At 36.6% G+C, this 26,596-nt stretch overlaps 1 protein-coding gene across 3 annotated transcripts in view; it reads right to left on the bottom strand.

Moving 5' to 3' along the window:
* Positions 1–26,596, bottom strand: part of LOC110459572 (protein patched homolog 1-like) — a 37,882-nt gene that overhangs the window by 7,891 nt on the left and 3,395 nt on the right. Inside the window, exons 2-19 of one of the 3 annotated variants that reach the window (XM_021511901.1) lie at positions 25,697–25,943; positions 24,781–24,854; positions 24,088–24,204; positions 23,158–23,281; positions 21,901–22,001; positions 21,452–21,572; positions 20,820–20,943; positions 19,967–20,139; positions 18,444–18,695; positions 17,770–17,944; positions 15,074–15,238; positions 14,106–14,233; positions 13,507–13,659; positions 12,875–13,000; positions 11,947–12,091; positions 11,360–11,481; positions 8,968–9,177; positions 7,694–7,739 (exon numbers count right to left, since the gene is read on the bottom strand). In XM_021511901.1, coding sequence (XP_021367576.1) covers positions 7,716–7,739; positions 8,968–9,177; positions 11,360–11,481; positions 11,947–12,091; positions 12,875–13,000; positions 13,507–13,659; positions 14,106–14,233; positions 15,074–15,238; positions 17,770–17,944; positions 18,444–18,695; positions 19,967–20,139; positions 20,820–20,943; positions 21,452–21,572; positions 21,901–22,001; positions 23,158–23,281; positions 24,088–24,204; positions 24,781–24,854; positions 25,697–25,943 — 2,581 coding nt within the window. In that variant the 3' untranslated portion in view covers positions 7,694–7,715. Of the gene's footprint in view, positions 1–7,693; positions 7,740–8,967; positions 9,178–9,452; positions 9,543–11,359; positions 11,482–11,946; positions 12,092–12,874; positions 13,001–13,506; positions 13,660–14,105; positions 14,234–15,073; positions 15,239–17,769; positions 17,945–18,443; positions 18,696–19,966; positions 20,140–20,819; positions 20,944–21,451; positions 21,573–21,900; positions 22,002–23,157; positions 23,282–24,087; positions 24,205–24,780; positions 24,855–25,696; positions 25,944–26,596 lie in introns of those variants that run through there. The other 2 variants (XM_021511899.1, XM_021511902.1) reach the window with 2 other exon arrangements.

The raw sequence follows: 26,596 nt of genomic DNA, 5'->3' as shown, positions 1-26,596 counted from the left end.
TGTTGTTTTGTGACAGGAACTGGGATGTTGTTATTACGTGACAGGAGCTGGGATGTTGTTGTTATGTGACACGAACTGGGATGTTGTTACGTGACACGATCTGGGAGGTTGTTGTTACGTGACACGAACAGGGATGTTGTTGTTACGTGACATAAACTGGGATGTTGTTACGTGACAGGAACTGGGCTGTTGTTGTTATGTGACAGGACCTGGGATGTTGTTATTATGTGACAGGATCTGGGATGTTGGTGGTATGTGACATGAACTGGGATGTCGTTACGTGGCATGAACTGTGATGTTATTGTTACGTGACACGAACTGGGATGTTGTTGTGACGAGACAGGATCTGGGATGTTGTTGTTACATGACAGGAACTGGGATGTTGTTGTTATGTGACATGAAATGGGATGTTGTTGTTATGTGACAAGAACTGGGATGTTGTTGTTATGTGGCAGGACCTGGGATGTTGTTGTTATGTGACACGAACTGGGATGTTGTTGTTACGTGACACGAACTGTGTTTCATTGCCTGCCATTGGTTTTATAAACTTGACATGCTTGTATAATGAGAAGTTTAGGGTAAGCTACATGAATATAAGCATATTAATATCGTGACACTTTTGTGACAATTCATCAGTTACACACCTTATCCATTAACAAAACATATCTTTAATATTCAGTAAACCATGATTTTATAATCAAGCGTTTATCATAAGTACAAAAAGTGTTTAAATATTATTACGACTAAAATATTTACGTTCAACTAGGTACGCTTTTCAGTTTGGTAAACTTACAGAACTGTTTAAAACCAAATTTTGTGCATTTTCCTCTTAGGGTTTACATGTCATAGTAATGTAGTATTTGTTGGTTCCTCTCAAAATAGTTTTATGTTTAGTGAATTCATATGAGTGCACAATGACTTCAAAGTGAGCATGTCAGAACCCCAGAAATAACAATGCATATGGACAACACATTAGAAGGATTTTGTAAAGAGAAATTATAGACATGTGTATATTTTTGCTTCTGGTTGATATAATTCATGCAGTAATAAAAATATAATACATTTAGAAATAAAAATTGTTGTTCAGTATTATATCTATAATGTGTTTTATTGCTTCTGCACCCTAACGGATAGAAATAAACAACATTTGTATAACCAGTGTGATATGGTGTGCCATTCTCAGTACTCTACATCATCGCCAAAATCACGATAGGATGTCATCCAAATTTAGTTTTTTTTTTTTTTTTTAAATAACCACCATGTTAAGTCTTTGTCAAAAACCAAGACATTACCTGATTGTATATCTGTGATTTGGAACTTTAAATATCATGGAAAAATGTCAAAACTGTACCAACTGCGATAGCCTCATGTTACATTGTTTTATATTTGAATTAGGGACATAACTTATGTATGCTTAACCAGTTGAGTTCACAATAAAAAAAGTAATTAAATTAAAGTACAGAATGAAAAAAAAAAATTAATTCAAATTGTGGTCACTAAATTGTAACATCCGTTTATCTATAAGGGTGGTATGACAACAACATTTCATGTTTCTGTTGTGACATTGCTACTTACTGACTGTAGCATGTACATAACTTGGCAAAATTCTAATGTTGATAACAGATAAAGACCTGTCTTCACTCCGTCTCACACAGATAAGAGGTACTCACTTCCTACTACTAGGTACCCCAAATATTGTGGCTTGTATCATAAAACAGACACATGAAAAAAGCAGCCATTATTGTTTTAGATACCCTCTGTGGATTTTTCTTCGAAATGTAATGCCAAGCATTATATGCTGAAGTAAACATACATATTCTTGTTTACTTGGCCCGACGATAAATCCAATCCTCTCGCTGCGACACTCTAAAAGTTAATTACCACGCTAATAACCTTCAGGCGACCTCTGCCAGTGTCTTAATTTCCTGTCCATTTTGACCTAGATTTATATCTAAGGAACCACATTAACAGCAGGATATGTCTACAACTTTCGGTGACAAAGTACATTTGTAAACTAATTTCAAAATTATGCAAAACTCTTAAATTTATTAATTTCCTTAATATGCATTAACTATTCTAATTAAAACTATGCAGTCCACATTCAATCAATGAGAACATGTCTGCAAAGCACAGGCACATTCTGACAATCAATATGATCTATATTTTCGGAATGAAATGAATTTAACTTGCCAATAGTCTTTTTTTTTCAAAATCAATTAAAAAACTGATAAACTCGCAAATGCCTGTGTTCATCTCTTAATGCATATAATACGGTAGCTATAAGTTGGTGATCTCAACTGTTTCCAGGTCATGACTCAAGGACTAAGTTCCTTGGGGCAGACATGACCCCTGAGACGATCACTGTAGCATGAGTATTTTCATCTCTTTGTGCTGAGCAATGGTATACATGGTAATATGGTGGGGATATCTACCAATGGCTTGTTCTCAGTTCCCCCACTTTTTAAAATACCATGGGGAGAAGAATGTCGTTAGAATGGTTATAGTCTGTTTCTGAGTAGTATTGACAGTATTTACCTGTGTTTTCACCTGTGGTTAACCCTTCTATCTATCTAAGCTGAAAGCTGATCATATGATCAAATGTTTAAACTCAAATACTTCAATATTAATTATATATAAATTAACAAAATATATTGGATATATCCATTCTGTAGTTCTTGTATTGCTGATGTTTTATTTTGTAATAATTTTGTACTTTAAACATATTATTAAAATAATAATATGAATAGTTATAAAATGAAACTTTTCTTTATTATTGTAACATTTAATAAGATGCCTAAATACCTAGTAAGAATGGTTATGTGTGACTAAGAGTGTTGTGTTTAACAGTTGATAATTAAACTTTTTAAAAAAAAATATTAAAAAAATAAAAATTCCTAGATGATAGAAGTATAGCATAACTATCATAAGAATAATTTAATAACTTTAATTATCCAAGCTATTATTTCCATCCTGGTGAACTAGAAGTGATCACGGCCTATGATAATTAGTGAGATAACGATGAGTTTTACCAATATATCTAAACACACCTTGAGAACCAGACGATGGACTTTATGGAGTACGCGAACACATAGCCACACATCTCTTACATCTGGGATAATTTACAACAAAAATGTGTGACACTTGACTGTTGGACTGTAGTGTATAATTGCCATAATAACAGTTCTATTTTTTTTTGCTTGGCCTTTTTTTTATTATGATGCAACAATCCCACATATTTTGTATCTCGGCCTCATTTGTTTGTGTTTAAATAATAAATAAAATTATTAGTGCCAGTTTGAGGGTAAAACAATTCATAAATATCATTTTTAAAATGATGTCTTATCTACAAAGGGTAGCTGTACTGTACACATGTACAGGAATTTTATGACATGATTCCTTAGAAGATATATAATAATAATAATAATAATTGGAGGTTCTTTTATACCGCTTTATTACATCCTAGTTCCTCTCAAAGCGGTTCACAAATTATTATCCATGGTTAAACCTTTGCAACCAGCCAATACATTTCTCAACTCCATGGGGAGCATATATATATACAGCCGGAGCTGCCATTTCGGCGCTAACATCTAGCATTCAACAATTCTAGCACTGCCCAACCACATACTCATTTACAGCTGAGTAGACTGGAACAAGCGGAGTAAAGTATCTTGCTCAAGGATACAACACATTGCCGTGCCGTGGTGCGAACCCGCAACCCTTCACAGGGGTCAAATGTCTTAAAAGCTTCCAAAAGACTTCTCAATAACCAAAAGGCCAAGGGTACTGATATTGGGCCTGTAGCATGCTGGGATGAAGGGCTACCAAGTTTGTTCAAATAAATGACCTTCATCCATTTTCAAGGTCACAGGGGTAAAATATGTTAAAATCTTTAAACAACTTCTTCGGAATAACCAAGAGGCCTAGGGTGATGATATTTGGCCAGGAGGATGTTGGCATGAAGGGCTACCAAGTTTGTTCGAACAAATGGCCTTCACTCATATTCAAGGTCAAAGGAGTCAATTGTCTTCAAAACCTTTAAACGAATTCAAGTTTGTTCAAATAAATGACCTTCATCCATTTTCAAGGTCACAGGGGTCAAATATGTTAAAATCTTTAAACAACTTCTTCTGAATAACCAAGAGGCCTAGGGTGATGATATTTGGCCAGGAGGATGTTGGCATGAAGGGCTACCAAGTTTGTTCGAACAAATGACCTTCACTCATATTCAAGGTCAAAGGAGTCAATTGTCTTTAAAACCTTTAAACGACTTCTTCTGTATAACCAAAAGGTCCAGGGTGATGATATTTGGCCAGAAGGATGTTGGCATGAAGGGCTACCAAGTTTGTTCAAATATTCAAAAAACATATATATCCATAACCTAACATACCACATACACAGAAAAGCTACAAGTCAGACGGGTAACTTTCACACAGGTAAGTTACCTGTGGAGTAAGTATGAAACAGACTATAATTGGTTTGCCATTGTCTCCCTATATCAACACTTTTCTTTGTTCTATAAATTTACATGTTATGACTCAGGGACTACGTACTATGTCCCCAGGAATGGGGCCAGACCCGGGAAAACATTCCTAATGGGTCTTAACGCCCAGCAATTGTGCAAATGGCAATAGGGTAAGGCTCAATGTTGTGATTGATTTTATTTGTCTCAACACCTTTGCATTACAATGGTATACTGAGAGATAGATATATAAATATTTCATGTACAGTAATTAGCATGCGTGGTTATATAGAGGGATACAGTATAATAGAAACGGAGATGTACTGCAGTTACATATAATAAATACTTTCATGCAGGGGAACAGACAGAATTATTTTTTTTGATAAAAGTACATCATTTTTTCAGGAATGCTTTTCTTTTAGATGACATTATAACCTTAAGCGATAAAACACTATGACGTCTAATTAACATAGAGAATAGAGAAATTTTCCTTTCATTATCTAATGCCGGACATTCAAATATATAATGGAATTCATCTATGATATCTCTTACATCACACAATTGACAAATACGTTCATGTCTTGGTATATTACTCCTAATTCCGGCTCCTACAGGTAATATATATAAGTTAGTATTTCTGGTTCTAAACCTACAAAGAGTATAAGCATCATTTTTTGAGAGAATATTTAAGTAGTTTTCGAACACGACTTCTTCCTTAAAGACTCTGTATATGGTGGATTTTGGAGAATCTCTGCATATTTCTGCCCAGTTTTGTTTGAACTGATCAATCAAGTTAAGTTTTATTTTTGAAACAAGCCACTATAGACTAATTGGATTTTGGTTTAACCAGATGTTAGAGAGTCCGCAATTATTCAGAGTACTCATTATGCTTTCTATCCATGCGAAGGAACCATTTTTTTCTTCGTTGATAATAATTGATAATCTATACAAAATATTACTTATTTTACTTTCTTTACCTCGAATCAGTTTTGACCAATTTGATATCATTCAGGTCTTAATTTCTATACCAAGAGGATGCCTGCTGAGCTCTCCATAAACCATGTTGTCAGGGGTAGAAGATTTAAGGTAATAATTTGCAGAATTTTAAATGGACCCTTTCTATGACAGTATTATTAGAAAACCCCCATGCTTCACAACCATATAATAAAACTGGTGTAACAATTTTGTCAAATAAATCAAGTTGACACTGTATTGTTAGATTATGCAATCTACCCTTTTTCAGTACCTCGTACATGGCTCTAGTTCCTTTAAGCGCTAGTATATTTTTTGCTTTTGAAAAACTTCCAGATTTACAAAATAAAATACCCAAATAGTTAAATTCCTTGACTATTTCAAGCGGTTTGCCATCATAGTTAAATCTCAAATCATCAGGTATTCTCCCTCGACTGAAAATCATGATATTTGACTTGCTAATATTTACTTTCATGTTCCATTTATCGCAATATGTTTTGAAACCATCCAGCATGTTTTGAAGGTCGTTTGGGGTTTCTGCTAATAATACAGTGTCATCTGCATATAACAAACAAAATAGCTTTAAGTACATACCGAGCTTGTTTTCAAGTAATTCAGATACCGAATTAAGACCGTTGACATTCACTGATGATAAAAAACATTGTATATCGTTGTGAAAGATGGAGAAAAGGAAAGATGACATATTTTCACCTTGCCTGACTCCATTTTCACACCTGAAGAAATCTGACGTTTCTCCATTATTTACTATTCTTGACTTTATCTCACTGTACATATTGACTATAATTCTATGCATGTTTCCATTGATGTTATTAGTTAATAATTTGTGCCATAGTGCCTCTTGGATTAAATTCCTTGGTGTGGGGCCAGACTGGGACCTTGTAGTCAATCCCTATAGCATTACTTAAATAAGTGTCTCTTCATGCCAAGTGGACAGATAGTGTGCCTGGGTATATATAAGGTAGGGATCTTCTCTGTTTGAATCCAAGGACTCTTGTGACCATGAAGACATGAGGACACTTTACAACACTCTACCTCAGATACATACTGGCTTAACATCATGAGCCTGGGCCTTATGGAATTTAAGAAGAAGATTTTTAAAGTTTTTCTCACCACATTATAGAATGTTGATCTTTTACCTGGACAACACTAAAAGTTGAACTTTTTCCCAACATGTTATATTGGAAAAGATTCATACTGCTGGGGCCTGTTCGTTTATGTGGAACAACCGGTTTGTCCGTTTGTAAATGTAACAATTTCGGATATAAATGTTGGCGAACCTGCACATGTTTATGCAGGCCTTACAATGCTTTGTCAAAGTTCGCCTGAAAGCAGCTTCAGATTACTAGGTCCGACCTTATTTAATAAACGAAGAACTGTTGTCCGACCGGTTCAACCATTTAAACGAAAACGGCCCTGGTCTACATATAACATACCCAAGTATCATGATCCAGGTCCCTAAGGTGCTTAAAATAATGTTGTTTGAAGCTACATTTGTATTAGGATATTTTTCCCCTGTGACCTTGAAAAATGAATTAGTTACTGGGTACCCACTGCCAAAATAGCCTGACCCTGGGCCTTATGGCACTAAAGAGCTTTTTATACTTATTACAGCCCAGACTGACTTTTGACCACTGTAATCTGTTACAGAAAAAATCAAAACTGTTGGTCTCCATAGTATACTCCAGTATCATGGCTCTAGGCTGTTCAAAGTGATTGAAGTTTCTTAACATATTTGACCTCTGTGACACTGAAAATAGGTCAAGGTCATATATATGAAGAGGCTTTAAAGCACTCTATCCTTGGTAGTCAATGCCTAAATATCATTATCTTAGGTCTTTCAGTTCTTTAGAAGAAGTAATAGCATTATACCCTTGTCCTTTAAAGATTGTCAAAACTTGGAAGCTTAAATAAGTTTAGAGAAGAAATTGTGCGGGTGAGCTAGACCTGTTTCTACAGCAACTCAACAATGAGAAGGAAACAATGAAAATATCTGTAAATCAACAATCAGATGGATTCTACAACAACAGTGACTAAACAATGAAAAGAAAAGAAAGGAAATATTCCACAACAACTGGAAGTCAACAACTTAAAGGAAATAAAGAAAATGTTTTACAACAACTACACCTCAAAGAGAAGTAGGAAATACAGAAAATATTCAACAACTCAAATTTCAAATAAAAGGGAAAAAAAATAATACAAAAACAGGAACTCGACGATTAAATGATAAAGATGCAAGTTCACCCCTAATCTCTGTAATCCTGATCTACTGCAGCTGGGGGTCTTCAACCTAGACAGGACATCAACACAAAGAAACAGATGAAGAAAAGCATCTACAGGGGTAAGTCATCTAGAAGCTGCATTAATACTGTATACCTTGGAATTGTTGAGCTTAGTGTAACTTCCACACTTTCTGCATCCTGTTATGAGGGCAAATTTATCAAGACAGCCAATGTAATAACATGATATACCACATATAGTAATATTACAAAGGTTGAAATTAACACTGGGTAAATTGATATTTTACCAGTGAAGGGCCAATACTTCAGAACAAAAGTTTTCCGGAATACAGTACTAGAAGTCAGTTTATAGTAATTTAAAACAAATAACTAAAAATGATCAATTTTGTTGTAAAAAATTGACAAAATGGTAGATATTTATTGAAAAAACTATCAAAATGGTAGTATAACTTTATTATCAGAAAAAACATGTTTTAACGCAAACAATCAAGTATATATTATTATGTTTTCCACCACATGTTGCATCCCGCATGATACCTGCTAACAGGTATAAGAAATAAAACTACAAGGCTTCCAGTATCCTGTATACAGAGTAATTTCTGTAAGTGCTGTCCAGTATCCTGTATACAGAGTAATTTCTGTAAGTGCTGTTCAGTATCCTGTATACAGAGTAATTTCTGTAAGTGCTGTCCAGTATCCTGTATACAGAGTAATTTCTGTAAGTGCTGTTCAGTATCCTGTATACAGAGTAATTTCTGTAAGTGCTGTTCAGGCAGATATCTTGGTACAATAATAGTCCACAAACTCAACATGTTGCTGCATAACTCTGGTGAAGAAACACTGCATAGACAACATTCTATAGCAATTATGTATTATTCTGCACACTTTTTTATTTTCAACAAAGATGTAAAATACACTTCTGACTGTATCGTGTGTTCCAGTCAGTTGTAGTGTTAACTGGGTCGCACCAAGTTATTTTGATTACTAGCGAACATCAATCATATTTTTAACAGTAGCATTTTAATTTATCATCAACATATTTTGATATCAGGGAATGTTTAATGGCCGTCTGGACTGATAGCCCGTTCCACTGATATTATGGAATGTTAACCCTTTCAACCCTATGTAACTTTAGTAGACTCTACCTTGCATTGATCTGGATGAGTCCATTATGGTCTACAGTGGTGAAAGGGTTAAGGTGTTGTAAGGTTCTGACAACCTCATTTTAAATATTGCACATGAGATCAACATTTTCTCTACAACTTATCAGCTAAATACCTTATTTTCCATTGCTAGATTAGTTTCTCCTTGTAACGATGAGCGTGATTTATGGTTGAGGTCAGCTGATGTGATTCTCAGTTCCACCTCCCCTGCTCCACTCTCCCCGCGTTCGGCAGTCATGTATGGCAAGGGTCCTATCCAGCTGAGGAGCACGGGTAGGTACACTAATCCGTGGAACACCCCAAACACTGCTACCAGCAGAAACACCTGTAAATATTAATGTTCAGACAATGTACCCTAATCCGTGGAACACGCCAAACACTACTACCAGCAGACACACCTGTAAATATTAGAGTTCAGACAATGTACACTAATCAGTGGAACACCCCACACACTACTACCAGCAGACACACCTGTAAATATTAATGTTCAGACAATGTACCCTAATCCATGGAACACCCCAAACACCACTCCCAGCAGAAACCCCTGTAAATATTAAAATTCAGACAATGTACACTAATTCGTGGAACACCCCAAACACCACTAGCAGCAGAAACACCTGTACATATTAAAGTTCAGATAATGTGCACTAATCCGTGGAACCCCCCAAACACCACTACCAGCAGAAACACCTGTAAATATTAAAAGTTCACACAATCATGTTACATGTCACTGTAAAATACTGTCCTACCTTACACAACGTTGATTTAGGAAACGTGAGTTTAATTGTTAGAGATACACAATTACCTCTCCTCCTGAGGAATCATCGGGTGCTACCTGCACACACTCATTCAGTTGAACCTATAACTTTCATTCTGTTAAACCCTGCAGAAACACACTAAGATGAACCCTACTTTGACATTCAATGGAACCCTGCACACTTCACATGCTCTGTTGACCTTTGCAGACACATATACATTAAGTTGGCCTTTGCAGACACATGTACATTATGTAGACCTTTGCAGACACATGTACATTATGTTAACCTTTGCAGACACATGTACATTATGTTGACCTTTGCAGACACATGTACATTATGCTGACCTTTGCAGACATATGTACATTATGTTGACCTTTGCACACACATGTGATGTTGAACCCTACTTTGACATTCAATGGAACCATGCACACATCACATGCTCTGTTGACCTTTGCAGACACATATACATTATGTTGACCTTTGCAGACATATGTACATTATGTTGACCCTTGCACACACATGTAATGTTGAACCCTACTTTAACATTCAATGGAACCCTGCACACATCACATGCTCTGTTGACCTTTGCCGACACATGTACATTATGTTGACCTTTGCACACACATGTATTGTTGAACCCTACTTTGACATTCAATGGAACCATGCACACATCACATGCTCTGTTGACCTTTGCAGACACATGTACATTGTGTTGACCCTTGCAGACATATGTACATTATGTTGACCTTTGCACACACATGTAATGTTGAACCCTACTTTAACATTCAATGGAACCCTGCACACATCACATGCTCTGCTGACCTTTGCAGACACATGTACATTATGTAGACCTTTGCAGACACATGTACATTATGTTGACCTTTGCAGACATATGTACATTATGTTGACCTTTGCACACACATGTAATGTTGAACCCTACTTTGACATTCAATGGAACCCTGCACACATCACATGCTCTGTTGACCTTTGCAGACACATGTACATTATGTTGAACCCTTCAGACGTAGGTGGTGTTGGACCCTTCATCGACATTCAGTTGAACCCTGGTGGCATTCAGCTGAACTCCTCAAACAAATATTCATTTGACCCTTGCAGACTCATTCTCATAGGTGTCAACCTCTGAAATCACCAACGAGGAAGATCTCCCTCATTCCACATTTTCAGTGAGGGAGAAAGCGTGTGAAACGTGACTAAAACTCAATTTATCTGTCCCTTTTTATGTATCAAAATAACTCCAAACAGCATTCATTTGGTTTAGACAGACCTGTTATGATCATTACACACACCCTGCAATAACTAGGAGACCATTTGACCACAGGATGAAGATTTTGATTTGGTGCAAGTTTTGACTTGAAAGAGTGAGTTTCGAGGGAGATTGGTAAATTTTGGGCAAAATGAGGGAGTCTCCCTCCTAATGAGGGACGGTTAAGAGCTATGCATTCATTTGAACCCTACATTAACATTCAGTTGAATCCTACAGTGATATTCAGTCAAACTCCACAAACAAACTTTCTTTTGACCCTTGCAGACACATGACATTGAAACCAGCGCAGACACATTCAGTTGATCCCAGTGCAGACACGCATAGCTATTTCAGTTAACTAAGTTAATTCCTGCAGAAACACATTCAGTTTGTGCTTTGCAAACTCATATAGCTAAGCATAGCTAGCATAGCTGCTCAGGAATCATTAATATCGCTAGCAGTGACAGAGACCATCAATTTCTTACCTTGAAAAATGTGGTAAACACGTAGCTATTGCTGAAGGCTAGGAGGATGAATGCCAGGAACGTACTGAAAGCCCCGCTGAACACTGGGCTTCCCATCTCAACAAGGGTGGCACGAACGCGAGCTACAACACAACAGTCTCATTAAGTCTATATCATTCTAATTAAAAATATGATAATATCTTTGAGGGGATTCTTCCCTTATAATCAGTAATAAGAACAGAAAATTGTTCCAATTTTTTTTTAAAAAGATGTATAATTTCGCCCAAAAGTAAATCTGACTTTGTTAATGATAAATAAGATACTAACAAGGCAACTGTTTTCCGCACGATTTTGTTTTATTTTTTATTTTTAATGAAAACATTGGAAATTTATCAACATATTTTTCAGGTAATTTAACAATTTCAAAGTAATCAGCTAAAAGTTTGTTTTGAACACAAAGCTGGAATTAAAAATCTTAATTAATTTTTGAGCTTTCACAAATGTCCGTTTCCTTTGTCAAGCAAAGAGTGTTTACTATTCATACCAAACGGATGAATCTTATTCCGAAATTTTAAAATTAGCGGTATTATAACTGAATTAGTACAAACCATTTCTGTCCCCAGTAAATGTCATAAAACAATGGCCAATATGAGCGGAGTAATCTACTGCCAGACCAATGGCCAGGATTAGGATGATACTGGTCACTGTGTCAATGGTCAGTCCCCAGAAGTTCATCATCCCACCGACATCCAGCTGGAAATACAACATATCTATGATATAAAACCTTACAAGGGATCGACATATATAGACCTGTATAGAGATCTAAAATACACCCATAAATACAAGTATCACCAAACACTGAGAACTACCACAAGTTAAAGGGAAACAAAACCCAACAGAAACAAGGCTACTGCAAAGCGGTACTCATGAGCAGTTGTTCGTATCACGGAATGAAATATTTGTGAGTAATTGATGTTAAAGGAGAAACCATTCAACATATCTGGTAGATCAATGAGTATAATAAAACATCAGGGAATGCATGAAGTATTGCATTAGTGAAACCAAGGGGAATCAACAAGTCTATTAATTATGGTCAGATAAGTGTTACTGCACTCACTACACTGATTCAAGGGGCATAACTCCGTAAATTACAGTCAGATAAGTGTTATTGCACTCACAACAGTGATTCAAGGGGCATAACTCGTAAATTACAGTCAGATAAGTGTTATTGCACTCGCTACACTGATTCAGGGGACATAACTCAGTAAATTACAGTCGGATAATCGTGGTTATCCAACTTGTCAGAGCTGTCATAGTATCCTTTGGAGTTAATCCGTTGAAAATTACTTGAGACACAACGATGTTAATACAATAACATGGAAGTACCCCCTCTATCCAATCCATCCACTTTTGCCCCATGAACTCCCTCTATTTCCCCTACTGGACCCAAATCCTCTGTCTCACTGGTGTTACAGTTTTAAACATGCAGCTCATGCTTGTTTTCACAGAAGATCATCGTAATACGGTGCTACTTACCAGCGTGAAGATGACACAGGAAAGGACCATAAGGCTTGTGAAGAGGTTGGCTATGAGGATGAGGCAGACTACAAACACACAGAGGGCAGCTAGTCCCAGGTTCCTGTATAACTCGGTCTGGATAACCTAGAGTGAAACACAACGAATCATTTAACACCATTCTTATGCCATCGGTCTATGTGCAGCTCGATATGAGTGAAACATCCCATTGACTCGCACTGTAAAAATATACTGTGAAACTTTCACCCTACCTGGTAAAATCTGCATTTGCCCAGTGTTGGTTTCGCCCTTCACTGTTGATCGCTTATGTTTAATACGATGTTTACTAGTATTCACTCCTATGACAAATATCCCCTTATTACGAAGGCCAAAAAGGCGAAGGTTAAACTATAGCAAAAAATTTCCCCTATGGAGTAATTCGGTGATGATGTACAATTTTTGAAGTTATTGAGTGTTGTATAAATGTATATCAAAATATACATAATGCACAAAACTAAATTTGAGGCATATCAGAAAGTTATAAATATTTCGTAGCAATATTTCGCGACAAAAACTACTCCATATATCTGTATAACGGTTTTATTAGTTAACTGAAAGATGAATATGAATGAACATTAAACCTGAATCATTACCTTGTTTGTGTACCACTGTAAATACAGTCTGCCATAGGCGAAACAGTTGTCGTCGGAGAAGAGGTCGGACACAATACTCATGGTATTCTCCATAGCGTTGATCTTACTTGTGGAGTCGGTTAAAACTATGTGCGTGAATTTTATGTAGGATGCCTACAAAGCAAGTCTGAGCTTAAATATGGCTTGATATCTTTTCATGACGGGAGAAAAATCTAGTATGCTATGTTCCTGGTAGTGATAGTGATTGACAATTCTAATAATATGGACTGTCAAACAAATAAATCTCGAACTTGTATAGCTGTTTTATATACCTTTATGCATTTTAAAATCTTAATACAATATTACACTGGTATATTTCAACTGAAATTTAATTGAAATATCTTTCATTTTGAAACACTTGAAAATAAAATGGAAAACAAAAATGTATGAATTTTTAAAATTCCTTTGAAAGCAAGACAGACAATCTTGGCCGAGTCTCAGATTGGACATTAAGGTCTTATTCTTTGGGTTGAGATTTTCTGCCTTAACCCCAAAACTGGGAAAGGTCTGAATTAGTCATTATAAACTGATCGTGCCATCTTCCATAATGTTAAACTTACGGACACGCCAAGGACTCCGGAGTTGTTGGTGAACACTACCTCACTTCTGTGACGCAGCCCTGTCGCCTCCGTCGTCACAAACTCGTACAGCAGATCATAAAAGTTTGTCGAGGTAGTTGGGTATTTAGCTGCAACAATAAAATACAACTGTGTAATGCTTATTAATATCTAGATATACAGACAGCCAACTCAATACAGCAAGATGACAACCTACTGCCATTGTCCCCAACCATGTGTGTTGATATTGACAGCTGGAAAGGGTAAGGGGGGATTAAGGCTTGATTTAATGAAAAACTCCTTCCTGAATTAGGAATAATTTATCTATCAGTAAGCCCATTGTATGGTATTAACTATTAAGTTCATTTGTTTCACTTAAATGAGTCAGACATATTCCTGCATAGCAGTTCTGATGATCATGTTCGTTATAACTTTTAGTTTTATGAAGAGATATCCCAAATAAGATCTTACGAATGTATTAATATAGGTCAAAGATTAAAATGTAGGTCAAAGTGACCTGGTTTTGAAGTACAGAATACTATACCTTCCAAAGATGTAGAGTTTTGATGATACTGTATTATAATGACAAATATGTGTCCAAGATAAGATTTTGATGCAATTTAAGCCAAGTAGTAAAATATAGGAAGTGACCTGTTTTAGTGCATGCCACTGTCTCCAATACCCTCACTTGCATACAAGCGTCTAATGATTCTACACAGAATGGTAAGAGAGCTAGACTCTAGAACAACATCCATTAAAACTATTTGATGAAATAAAAAGGATTATAAATCAAGCAAAATTTAAATTACATTGTATTTCACTTTTTTTATAATGATGAAGCTTCTTCGTTAGTCCAGTTAACTCATTCACCCCTGAGGACACATTTGAACTCATCCAATTCAAAGGTTGGAATAGTTCATTATGACATTTCAGGGGTGAATGAGTTAAGGACATCTTTTGTACAAACTTACAGCCATCCAACCTGGAGGTGACGGAGGCAGTACTGGTGGTACTGAGCCAGTCAGTGAAGGACTTGAACCAGCTGTCTGTTGACCCAGTGGATATGTAGCTGCTACCTGTCAGCTGGGTGTACAGGGAATCGAACTGGGTCTTACTTGAGAAGTAATCAATGTTTTCTGTAATGTGAAAATAATAATTTGTTAGTTATAAAGATCCCATTTTGTTCCTCACTTGCTAGTAAACATACATATGCATAATACACAAGAAAGTAAACTGGGCACCAAATTAACACCAACGCTATAGATACTGTACCAATAAACATCAGAGTACCACATTAAATCACAAGTCAACATCTGTCAAACAAATGTAACTCACTTGAATTGATGTCTCTTAAGTGCCACATATAACTCACAAGAGTCAACATCTCTGAATAAGCACCATGTTTAACAGACTTTAGTCAGGACCTCTGAGCACCACATGAAGCTGACTAGATTCACGACCTCTGAGCACCACATGTAGTTGACTAGAGTCTGAACCTCTGAGCACCACATGTAGTTGACAAGAGTCAAGACCTCTGAGCACCACATGTAGCTGACTAGAGTCTGGACCTCTGAGCACCAGATGTAGCTGACTAGAGTCAGGACCTCTGAGCACCACATGAAGCTGACTATATTCACGACCTCTGAGCACCTCATGTAGTTGACTAGAGTCTGAACCTCTGAGCACCACATGTAGCTGACTAGAGTCAGGACCTCTGAACATCACATGTAGCTGACTAGAGTCAGGATCTCTGAACACCACTTGTAGCTGACTAGAGTCACGACCTCTGAACACCACATGTAGCTGACTAGAGTCAGGACCTCTGAACACCACATGTAGCTGACTAGAGTCAGGATCTCGGAACACCACATGTAGCTGACTAGAGTCTGAACCTCTGAGCACCACATGTAGCTGACTAGAGTCAGAACCTCTGAACACCACATCTAGCTGACTAGAGTCAGGATCTCTGAGCACCACTTGTAGCTGACTAGAGTCTGAACCTCTGAGCACGACATGTAGCGGACTAGAGTCAGGACCTCGGAACACCACATGTAGCTGAGTAGAGTCAGGATCTCGGAACACCACATGTAGCTGAGTAGAGTCAGGACCTCTGAACATCACAGGTAGCTGACTAGAGTCAGGATCTCTGAGCACCACATGTAGATGACTAGAGTCAGGACCTCTGAGCACCACATGCAACTGACTAGAGTCAGGACCTCTGAGCACCACATGTAGCTGACTAGAGTCAGGACCTCTGAGCACCACATGCAACTGACTAGAGTCTGGACCTCTGAGCACCACATGCAACTGACTAGAGTCTGGACCTCTGAGCACCACATGTAGCTGACTAGAGTCTGGACCTCTGAGCACCAGATGTAGCTGACTAGAGTCAGGACCTCTGAGCACCACATGTAGTGGACTAGAGTCTGGACCTCTAAACACCACATGTAGCTAACTAAAAGCACAACCTCTGAGCACCATGTTTAGCAGACTTAAGTCAGGACCTCGGGGGCACCACATGTAACAGATTCAAGTTAGGACCTCGGAGCATCACACGTAGCTAACTAAAATCAAGACCCCTTGGAGCACCACATTTAGTGGACTTAAGTCAGGACCACGGAGCACCACACGTAGCTAACTAAAATCATGACCTCTGAGCACACAATAATCATTAATTCAACAAAATGTATATAGAGTGTATTAATGCAGTAAATTTATGATACCTATTAGAACTGCATGGTATTTAATCACATTACAAATCTAAACTGCAGGAGAATNCACTTACTGTAGTAGGCTGAGGCCAGAAAATGCAACGAACTGTACATAACACTTACTGCAGTAGGCCGAGGCCAGAAAATGCAACGAACTGTACATAACACTTACTGTAGTAGGCTGAGGCCAGAAAATGCAACGAACTGTACATAACACTTACTGCAGTAGGCTGAGGCCACAAAATGTCACGAACTGTACATAACACTTACTGCAGTAGGCTGAGGCCAGAAAATGCCACGAACTGCACATAACACTTACTGCAGTAGGCCGAGGCCAGAAAATGCCACGAACTGCACATAACACTTGCTGCAGTAGGCCGAGGCCAGAAAATGCCACGAACTGCACATAACACTTACTGCAGTAGGCAGAGGCCAGAAAATGCAATGAACTGTACATAACACTTACTGCAGTAGGCGGAGGCCACAAAATGCCACGAACTGCACATAACACTTACTGCAGTAGGACGAGGCCAGAAAATGCAACGAACTGTACATAACACTTACTGCAGTAGGCGGAGGCCACAAAATGCCACGAACTGTACATAACACTTATTGCAGTAGGCTGAGGACACGAAATGCAACGAACTGTACATAACACTAACTTCTGTAGGCCGAGGCCAGAAAATGCAATGAACTGCACATAACACTTACTGCAGTAGGCCGAGGCCAGAAAATGCAACGAACTGTACATAACTCTTACTGCAGTAGGCCGAGGCCAGAAAATGCAATGAACTGTACATAACACTAACTTCAGTAGGCGGAGGACACAAAATGCCACGAACTGTACATAACACTAACTTCAGTAGGCCGAGGCCAGAAAATGCAACAAACTGTACATAACACAAACTTCAGTAGGCCGAGGCCAGAAAATGCCACGAACTGTACATAACACTTACTGCAGTAGGCGGAGGCCTGAGCACCCGTGTTGAAGTACTTGTTACTAGCACCGTCATACTTGTAGGGATAGGAGTCGGAGGGAATGAACCAGATGGGGTTGTAGTCTTGCTTCAGCACCACAAACCCCCAAATACCAAATCCAAGGAAGATAGCGGTCACAACCATAGCAGCTATCTGTATTCAGAGAAAAAAAAGTTTCAGTGTTATAAACTATATACTGAGTGATTTACTTCTCAGGGGTCAGAATTTCATGTTTATCCATCAACACCAATCTTACAAGGTATATACTTGACTAAAAATTGCTTAATTCAGTTTTTTTACCCTGAAAATAAATTGAGGTTGAGAAATCATTAATTCAGTTCTAATGGTGAATGAAGCTGAATATACTACCAACATGAAATGTAGCAGTTATACAACTCATAATATGCTGTGCAACAACATCTAAAACTTTAAAGCTTCCTTATTAAGCTTTCAAAATTTATCAATTGTATCAACTCACTACAGAAATGTCAATCGGTGCAGGAGAAGGAGCTTAGCACATAACAATATATATTTACTAGCATAATATGAAGAAATGAAAAAATCTGCAATACTTAAATGATGAATTATTGTAAAAAATGAAAAATATCCTACACACAAATTATTATAATCAGGAAACGAGAATAGGAATTACCTTCACAGGTAGACGCATCAAAGTTGGTGCGTAAAACTTCTTAATTGCTGCGACAAAGAGCTCTGTTTTACTGCATTCGTTCGGCCGATAGTCTGCATTGTGTCGGTAGCAGCATACCAACGAATTTCTGTCAGCGTCACGTCTCTTAGCTGTAAGAGCAATACAGCCGACGAAGAAGGTGGCCGCCATCAGAAACAGCGCCAGTATACCCAAGCAGCAGAACACACAGAACGATCGCAGTGCTGGCAGTACCTACAAAGGAAGTTATCAGATTTGTACAAGTCAATTATCAGGTTTTACACTCAATCCCTGAAACAGAGAGCAGTGCTGGCAGTACCTACAAAGGAAGTTATCAGATTTGTACGGGTTTTACACTCAATCCCTGAAACAGAGAGCAGGGTGTGGCAGTACCTACAAAGGAAGTTATCAGATTTGTAAGGGTCAATTATCAGGTTTTACACTCAATCCCAGAAACAGAGAGCAGTGCTGGCAGTACCTACAAAGGAAGTTATCAGATTTGTACGGGTTTTACACTCAATCCCTGAAACAGAGAGCAGGGTTTGGCAGTACCTACGAAAGAAGTCATCAGATTTGTACCGGTCAATTATAAGGTTTTACACTCAATCCCTGAAACAGACAGCAGGGTTTGGCAGTATCTACAAAGGAAGTTATCAGATTTGTAAGGGTCAATTATCAGGTTTTACACTCAATCCCTGAAACAGAGAGCAGGGCTTATGTGAAATAACAAACCATGGACATTGTCGATTATGATATTAATGTAGCTCTGATGTCTTTAAGTTGAAACAGCATTCCTTGTCTCAGTTTCTTTTGGTTGAAGACCAATTATCAATTTATATAAGCCAATGTCTTTAAAATGAGAAATGTAATTAACAGAATATTCTTGGTTGCTTTAATAATAAATAACACGTACTACTTCTATATTTCACACATGGGTTGAATATATTGTTTTAACTTTTCATTTGAGATGTGTCATATACTTGTGAAAAGTATCAATTATTCACCTAACTTGCGAAACATACATTGTAACTGCACTATTTATCACAAAACCAAGAACAACCTCAATTTATGCAGTCAGGCTACTTATATTTGACATATTGTAATTCTTGAAACTATAAAACCTATCAACCTTATTTCTAGAGGTTTCTTTCAGTTTGATTTCTATTTCTGTAATACTTATTGAAAAATAAGAAGTAATGGACAACAGGCTATGCCTATATTTGTCCTCTTCTAGAGTAGAGTAGAGTAGAGTAGAGGCTACTTGAATGCACAAATCACTTTTATAAACCTGGGACTTGACTTTGAGATGAGAGGTCTGTTGAGTTTATTCAAACATTCACTTTCCTGATAAATTGTGAACTGACGTTGGCACAAATAACATAAAATCATAAAAGGGTTCTACCAATAAAGAACCTTGTACATTTTGTACAACAAAATAATCAGATTTTTTTTTTATCTTTTATATTCCAGCAAATAACATAGTCGTTACTACATTTAAGACTTACTGTCGTGGCACCTATTCCGAAAGCACACATGTCAGTGAGGGATGTGACAGTGATGGACACTCCCGCATGCTTCAGGGTCATTGCCATTCGCTCATGAATGGGTCTGTCCAGATACCCAATCGGCAGACTTTTGTAGGCACCCATGATCACAAACAGATCATCCACACCTATACCTGTAGAATTGGTTGATTTAAATATTTTAGATCAAATTCAATAATTATACATCAAATTCCCATACTGCTGACAAATACATTTTTGTAAATCTCAAAAAAAGAATGTCTAAAATAAGTAAATATAACATTGTTACATAACTCTGAACCAATCAGGTTGTCTGGAGCCCCTTCATTGAGAAATTATCAAACAGATGTTGTAATGTCACACCTCAACAGTCGGACCAAAAGTCAGTCAAGCTCTGCAATGCATATTCTGTCTTTGCGTATTGCAGAGTTATCTTCTCTTGTGAGCAGGTATTGATTGTTGCGTCATTGGTTTGTGCGAGAAAGTTACGTTGTTTTCTCAAAAATTGATGACGTTAGTACTCTCACAAACAAATGACGTAACAATCAATACCTGCTCGCAAGAGCAGACAACTCTGCAATACACAAAGACGGAATAGCCATGGAATAGTGTGTTCAACTGTTCAAAACTAAATCAAATATGGCTACCGTAACAGCCTTATTAACTGCCGATCATCAGGCTTCTGTTTGTAAGTGCTACTAATGATGCAAAACCAATTCAGCTTAAATTCAAATTTCTACAGCAAACTTTTGGCTATTAACAAATAAAGGAATATAATGCTCAGTCAACCAAATGATCAAGGATGTGTGTGGGACAACTAAGTGGTATTATTTACCCAGTAGGAGGAAAGGAAGAATGGAATGCAGTGGAGTGTACTTCCAGCCAGCAGCAGATGCAAGTCCGTATGAAAATCCCAACGACAACCCTATCACCAGAATTCCACACACTGCAATACCCAGCTGGGATCAACAGACAAATTTTATCATTTGGTTTTGCTGCTTCCAAAGCTCAGGAAAAATTGGTGATAATATTTTATACAAAATGAAATGTACAATACAGATTATTATATATATCCCACATCATGGACCAAGGCATATCGTAAATTTATTCCCTAAACTTAATAAGCTACCAAACAGAAAACATTGATTTAGATTTACATGTTCATTGTGCTATCTTGTTTAAAAACAAATAATACATTTTCCTATGTCTAGTGTCTTTAAATATGAAAGACATAAGATTCTAAAATATTTGAAATCCTTTACATAGAAATTTGTACAAATTAATATTTTAATCACATACTCACCTACTCTGCACTAACAAGAGGCTACACACAGTAACAAATACAGACTTATTTCAGTGAGCTAGGACTGATTTCTATTTGTGCTAGCATTGACTAGTTTCAAAGAGCTTCAGTTTACTTTTGTTTGTATGCTTAAACATTGAGAGGATACAGAAGTATACACATACCCCGAAATCAAGACAGTTGAATCTGCCAAGGATGATGATGATGTAAATTATTACTATCATGTAGCCAGCGCTGAGTAAAGATATGTCCCCACCTATTGCATCACTGGCTACATCTGAAAAACTGAATGAAAAATCCATTATTATACAATTGTTGTGTATAATGTCATACTCAAGCTGACATAAATTCTTGTTCACAATAAATTCATAGATAATTGGATAATGGTGGAGATCTCTCCAAGTCTCTCTTCTGTATGTATTTACCATTTTTGACCCTTATACTTGTACCTAAGTATGTACAAATTCAACACAGTATTTTTTTTAATTTACTAGCACAAATACCACAATCAGATGTGAAATGAAATAGTTTGTTATCACAGCAGGAATTTTGCTTTTAAGTTTTCAACATTGTAAACAATCGATATCCTCAAAAGGCAAGTAAAGTGGAATACCTCCTAGTGGCCAGGACATAGTAATCGGAGATAGCACTGTTCTGTGTATTCTGCACCAGGTCTACCATCTTGGTTTCCCAGGCCATAGATTCATCTTTGTTCTAAAATAAATAAATATTCAAACAATAAGTTTATAACTTTGAAATTGTTTCAGTACAATTGTTGAACATTACATTGTACATGTAGAATTATTTAATGCAGCTCTTTGTAACCAAAAGATAATATGATAATGGTCCAGCTTATATCAAATGATATAACCAATATGATGTAATATTTTTTTAAATATTGGCAATACATGGAACTAATCATTTTGTCTTTATATCCTTTATATATTTGTGAAATGAAAGTCAACAAATGTCTTTTAACTCTAAATGTTTTCGATGACCTGCAGCTTCAAATGATAACTAACTAAACAACTATCAGGTAAAGACAAAACAACTATCAGGTAAAGACAAAACAACTATCAGGTAAAGACAAAACAACTATCAGGTAAAGATAAAACAACTATCAGGTAAAGACAACTTTCAGGTAAAGACAAGACAACTATCAGGTAAAGACAAGTGTTAATGTTCTAACTTCAGCGTTACTACACACATGTACTCGCGTAGCTGAATGACCTCATGAAGGTATTTAATTTAAAGTAAGTAGTTACTGTTGATACATCCAACAGGTTATTAATTAATGTGTTGAAATTTGCAAGTAATTTATACTTTATCACTCAAGAAAAGAAAACATTGTCATTTCTAGAATGAACTGAAATGGGAAAGGCATATTCATAAAACTGTTCTCATGCTCAACGATGGATTTTGTGCTCAAGTCTTATTTCTTATTCGGCTTATATTTATTTTTTTAAATCGATGTTTTGGGGAAAATATTTAAGAGACTTCAAGCCGAACAATGTATACAATTGACTTTTTGATTGCTGGACATGATTTATGAGAGATACAAGAAAAGTGGTTTTAGCACAGAATCCATGCTTGAGCATTAGAAAGGTTTCATGAATACGGGCCCAGATTATTCCACCATTGGAACCCTCCAATGTTTGAAGAGCCCTGTCAAGGGTGGTGAAAGCTGCTAGGTTTGAAGTCGGTCATTTAACACATCTTATTTTTTCAATTCTTACCCTCTTCACATGAACATTTAATCTTTTCCATTATGTAATATATATATCTTAAAATCACATGATTTATTCTCTTTTTTTTTTTTTTTCAATTTATTTGGAAAAGTTTACTGGGAAAATATATAGGAAAGACTCACTGTACTATCTCCATTTAGAAAGAAGGTTATTTTGGCCGCTTCAGCAGCGCTGACCGTGGTGCCACTACTGTAGGATATACTCCCCAACACGGTTGTCACATCAAACGGCCGACCATACAGAGGACTGCAAAACAAAACACACGACATTGCATAAGTTTATTTCATTGTGGAAAAGATTTTTTCAAAATCATCTAAATATGAAATATATACACCAGTTCTGATGAGTGTTTTTTATCAGGTTTTTTCTCTTTGTCTAGAAAAGCGTTTAATATATTAATAAATTTACACCACTGTACATAATTGATCCGTTGTAGTGACATCGGTGGTGTGTCGGATCAGTAATGTAGTGGTACTGAGTTCGCTCCACACAGGGAATTTATTTTCTCATAAATAATAGTAACAATAGTAATTATAAATCCTAAACAAATAGTACTCTTTACCTTAAGACCATTATTATGTATTTTTATTGCTGTGACATTGCTATGGTGGGTCTGCATATAGCGGACATCGCTATAGCGAACTAGTATGTGATGTCATACGTTATGACATCATAATTTCTATTTCAATGAACAGTCTGAAGAATCTCCTTGATGAGATGAAAGTATACTAAAGACTCGTTGTCGAGATTTTTTCTTTTTATATTATTTCTTCGTCCGTAAGGAACATTTTTCTGCTTTTATAACATAAAATATATACTATAGAGAGGATCTTACATTCATTTCCAATTCATCAGAGATTTATGAAACAATTCTAATTTTGTTTTTAACAAATTAAACCTCTAGTAAGTTTAAAATAAAAAAATGTTAAAGGTTTCACAAGTCAAATAGCAAATGTTAATCACATGACCAAGATTTGTTGCCAATATTGATGAAACCAACATTTTCTCAGATTTAACTTAAAACGTAAAATATCTCGGAGATTAAAGCATACCTAACAGTGGCGGTGTTTATCGTATTGAGGATGTCAGTTGCGCTAGCCGCAACTATATTGGCATCATTGTAGCTCCAAAGTTCAAGGACGCTGTTCACCAAACAGTTGGAGCCAGACCTACAAATAATTACAATCAAAGTTACAGCAGTATACACACAAAAACCTGATAACCAAATATCACTATCTTTTCCAACAATAAAATCTTCTAAAAATCATTAAGAAAGAATGATCATGTATGCGCTGAGAGACCATGCCTGCCATATATATAGAGTACAGTATCAGATTTTTAAAAAATGTGTTTGCTCTCAAAATTTATAAAAATTAAGAAGTGGCATCAAGAATAACGTGACTGAATTCTCATTGATATATTTCATTAGATTGGTTTTCAATTTGTCTCTCTGCTAACAGAATGATACAGAATCAAAAACACTAAAGCGTCAAGGTTATGAAGATCAGCAGTAGTAGATCACTTCTGTGAATTAACTTTTACCATCAATCATGAACTCAAGCATCAAGTGAACAATTCGTGACATCAAGCATCAGATATATATATACATGTTCAATGATACAGGAATTAAAGTCCTCACAAATATACATACAAAAAAGGTCAGTTTGTGAAATCAAAAGCATGCAAAGTGTCACTTATGACAGAATTTAACCTTTTGAGCAAAGAATTCCCGAAATTTTGCTTACTTGAAACAAACATCTGTGTAGTTTTTTCCTGAAGATGTTGTCAATCCAAGACTGCTTTTGTAGAGGGTGTTCATCTGGAAGAGCAAGGCAACCATGGCTGAATAAATAGTAACATGTACCATGTAATATACTAAATCCAATACTTAACGTTAAATCATGATTTTATACATTTTCCATCTACCGTAAAAACCCATGTAATTTGCGCACCTGTGTAATTTGCGCAGGTATTTTTTGAGGCTGAAAATCGATCTCTAAATAACATTTTCTTTAAATATATTTCTTATGAATTTTTTTTTATTGATGTACAGATATTAAAAACCAAGAAGAAACTACGTAAAATGTGTATTTTGTTGCTCGTTTTCTTTGAATTATCTGATCACACACATGACACACACGTGTGCGCATATCGGCATACATCAATTCATTTTAGCAATATTTTACATAAAACATTTACTTGCTTACAAAAACATATCAATTAATAAGTAATTCGATGTTTAGTAAACGCTGGTGCATATCTCCTGGTGAAAGACATAATTAGATACCTTTCATTGACCATAATTACGATCAGTGAGAAGGGCTCATCATGGCGGCTTGGGTATCGTCACTTCAAACCAGGTCATGTCACAGTTCAGTTTGGCCACGGAATTAGATTACCTAAGTCCGTGGTTTGGCGATATTTTTTGGCCACACAATTTTTACCTACTGTAAAATTATTAAAATCGGTCATCTGTCATCTGTGGTCATCTGTGGTCATGACTGCTGGTTTTGCGACATTTACAGGTAAGTTAACCCCAAGTCCATGACGGCCATAATTTCATAAGTCCACAGGAAAGTTCTAAAAGGTAGTGATCATCATGAATTCATGAATTGAGGTAGATTAGATTCACAAAAGTTACTCGGAGTGAAGAAAACTTACTGCTTGAACTGCTGATGTACTTAAGACGTTACTCGAAACAAATATCACACTGACGGTGCGAAGAGTACTGGGAAAGTTGGCCGAGACCCACGTTTTGTCCTGGAATACTTCTGCATCAGATGGAACCCAGAGAGTGTCGGAGTCTGTGTCTTCTGTGAAGTTTAACACACCGAGTGCAAATATTCCCACCACGAAACCACTCAGTAGTACACTTTTCAACGGATGATTTCCAATCAGCATTCCAAGCCTGAGGATAAAAAAAAAAAAAGATTATGGTAATTATATTTGATATTTTGTTCTTTGATATTCAGACACTGACAACTTAACCCTTTCACCACTAAGGACCACAATGGAATCATCCAGATCAATGTATGGGAGAGTCTACTTAAGTTACATATGGGTGAAAGGGTAAAGTATGACAACTGCACCTGGGAAGTTCTACCTATATTTTACAACACCCTGTTCCTGAATTAATTGGGAAAATATAACATTATTTTGATTTAAATCAGGAAGATATTCCCCTTTTTATCTTCATTTTGGGAAAATAATGCACTTTTTGCTAGGAGAAACAGCCTGAATTCAGCTGTAAAACCCAGTGATTTTTTTACCCCAGTTTTAGTGCAGACTTTAGGTACTTTCCCGTGGTGAAGTTATCCCAATTCTGACCCATTATTTTCCCAATCGCTGTTAAAAAAAAAATAAGTATGCCTTCTTATAAACTGTTGTACAACGTTGTTAAAGTTTTTGATAAATAAAAGTTTATCTTGGGGCATTGAATTCAAGCTTCAAGTTTTGTTTACACATGACGTTGTTTGAGCGCGATCAAACAAAATTTCCCTTATATCATACATCCGTTACATGTCGTAAAATTCCCAATACATGGTGTCCGTGCAGCAAAAT

Source organism: Mizuhopecten yessoensis, unplaced genomic scaffold, assembly GCF_002113885.1.
Source record: "Mizuhopecten yessoensis strain PY_sf001 unplaced genomic scaffold, ASM211388v2 scaffold10115, whole genome shotgun sequence".
In the NCBI taxonomy this organism is placed as follows: domain Eukaryota; kingdom Metazoa; phylum Mollusca; class Bivalvia; order Pectinida; family Pectinidae; genus Mizuhopecten; species Mizuhopecten yessoensis.
Note: the sequence above shows the minus strand (reverse complement) of the source record. Positions and strands in the feature narration are given on the sequence as shown.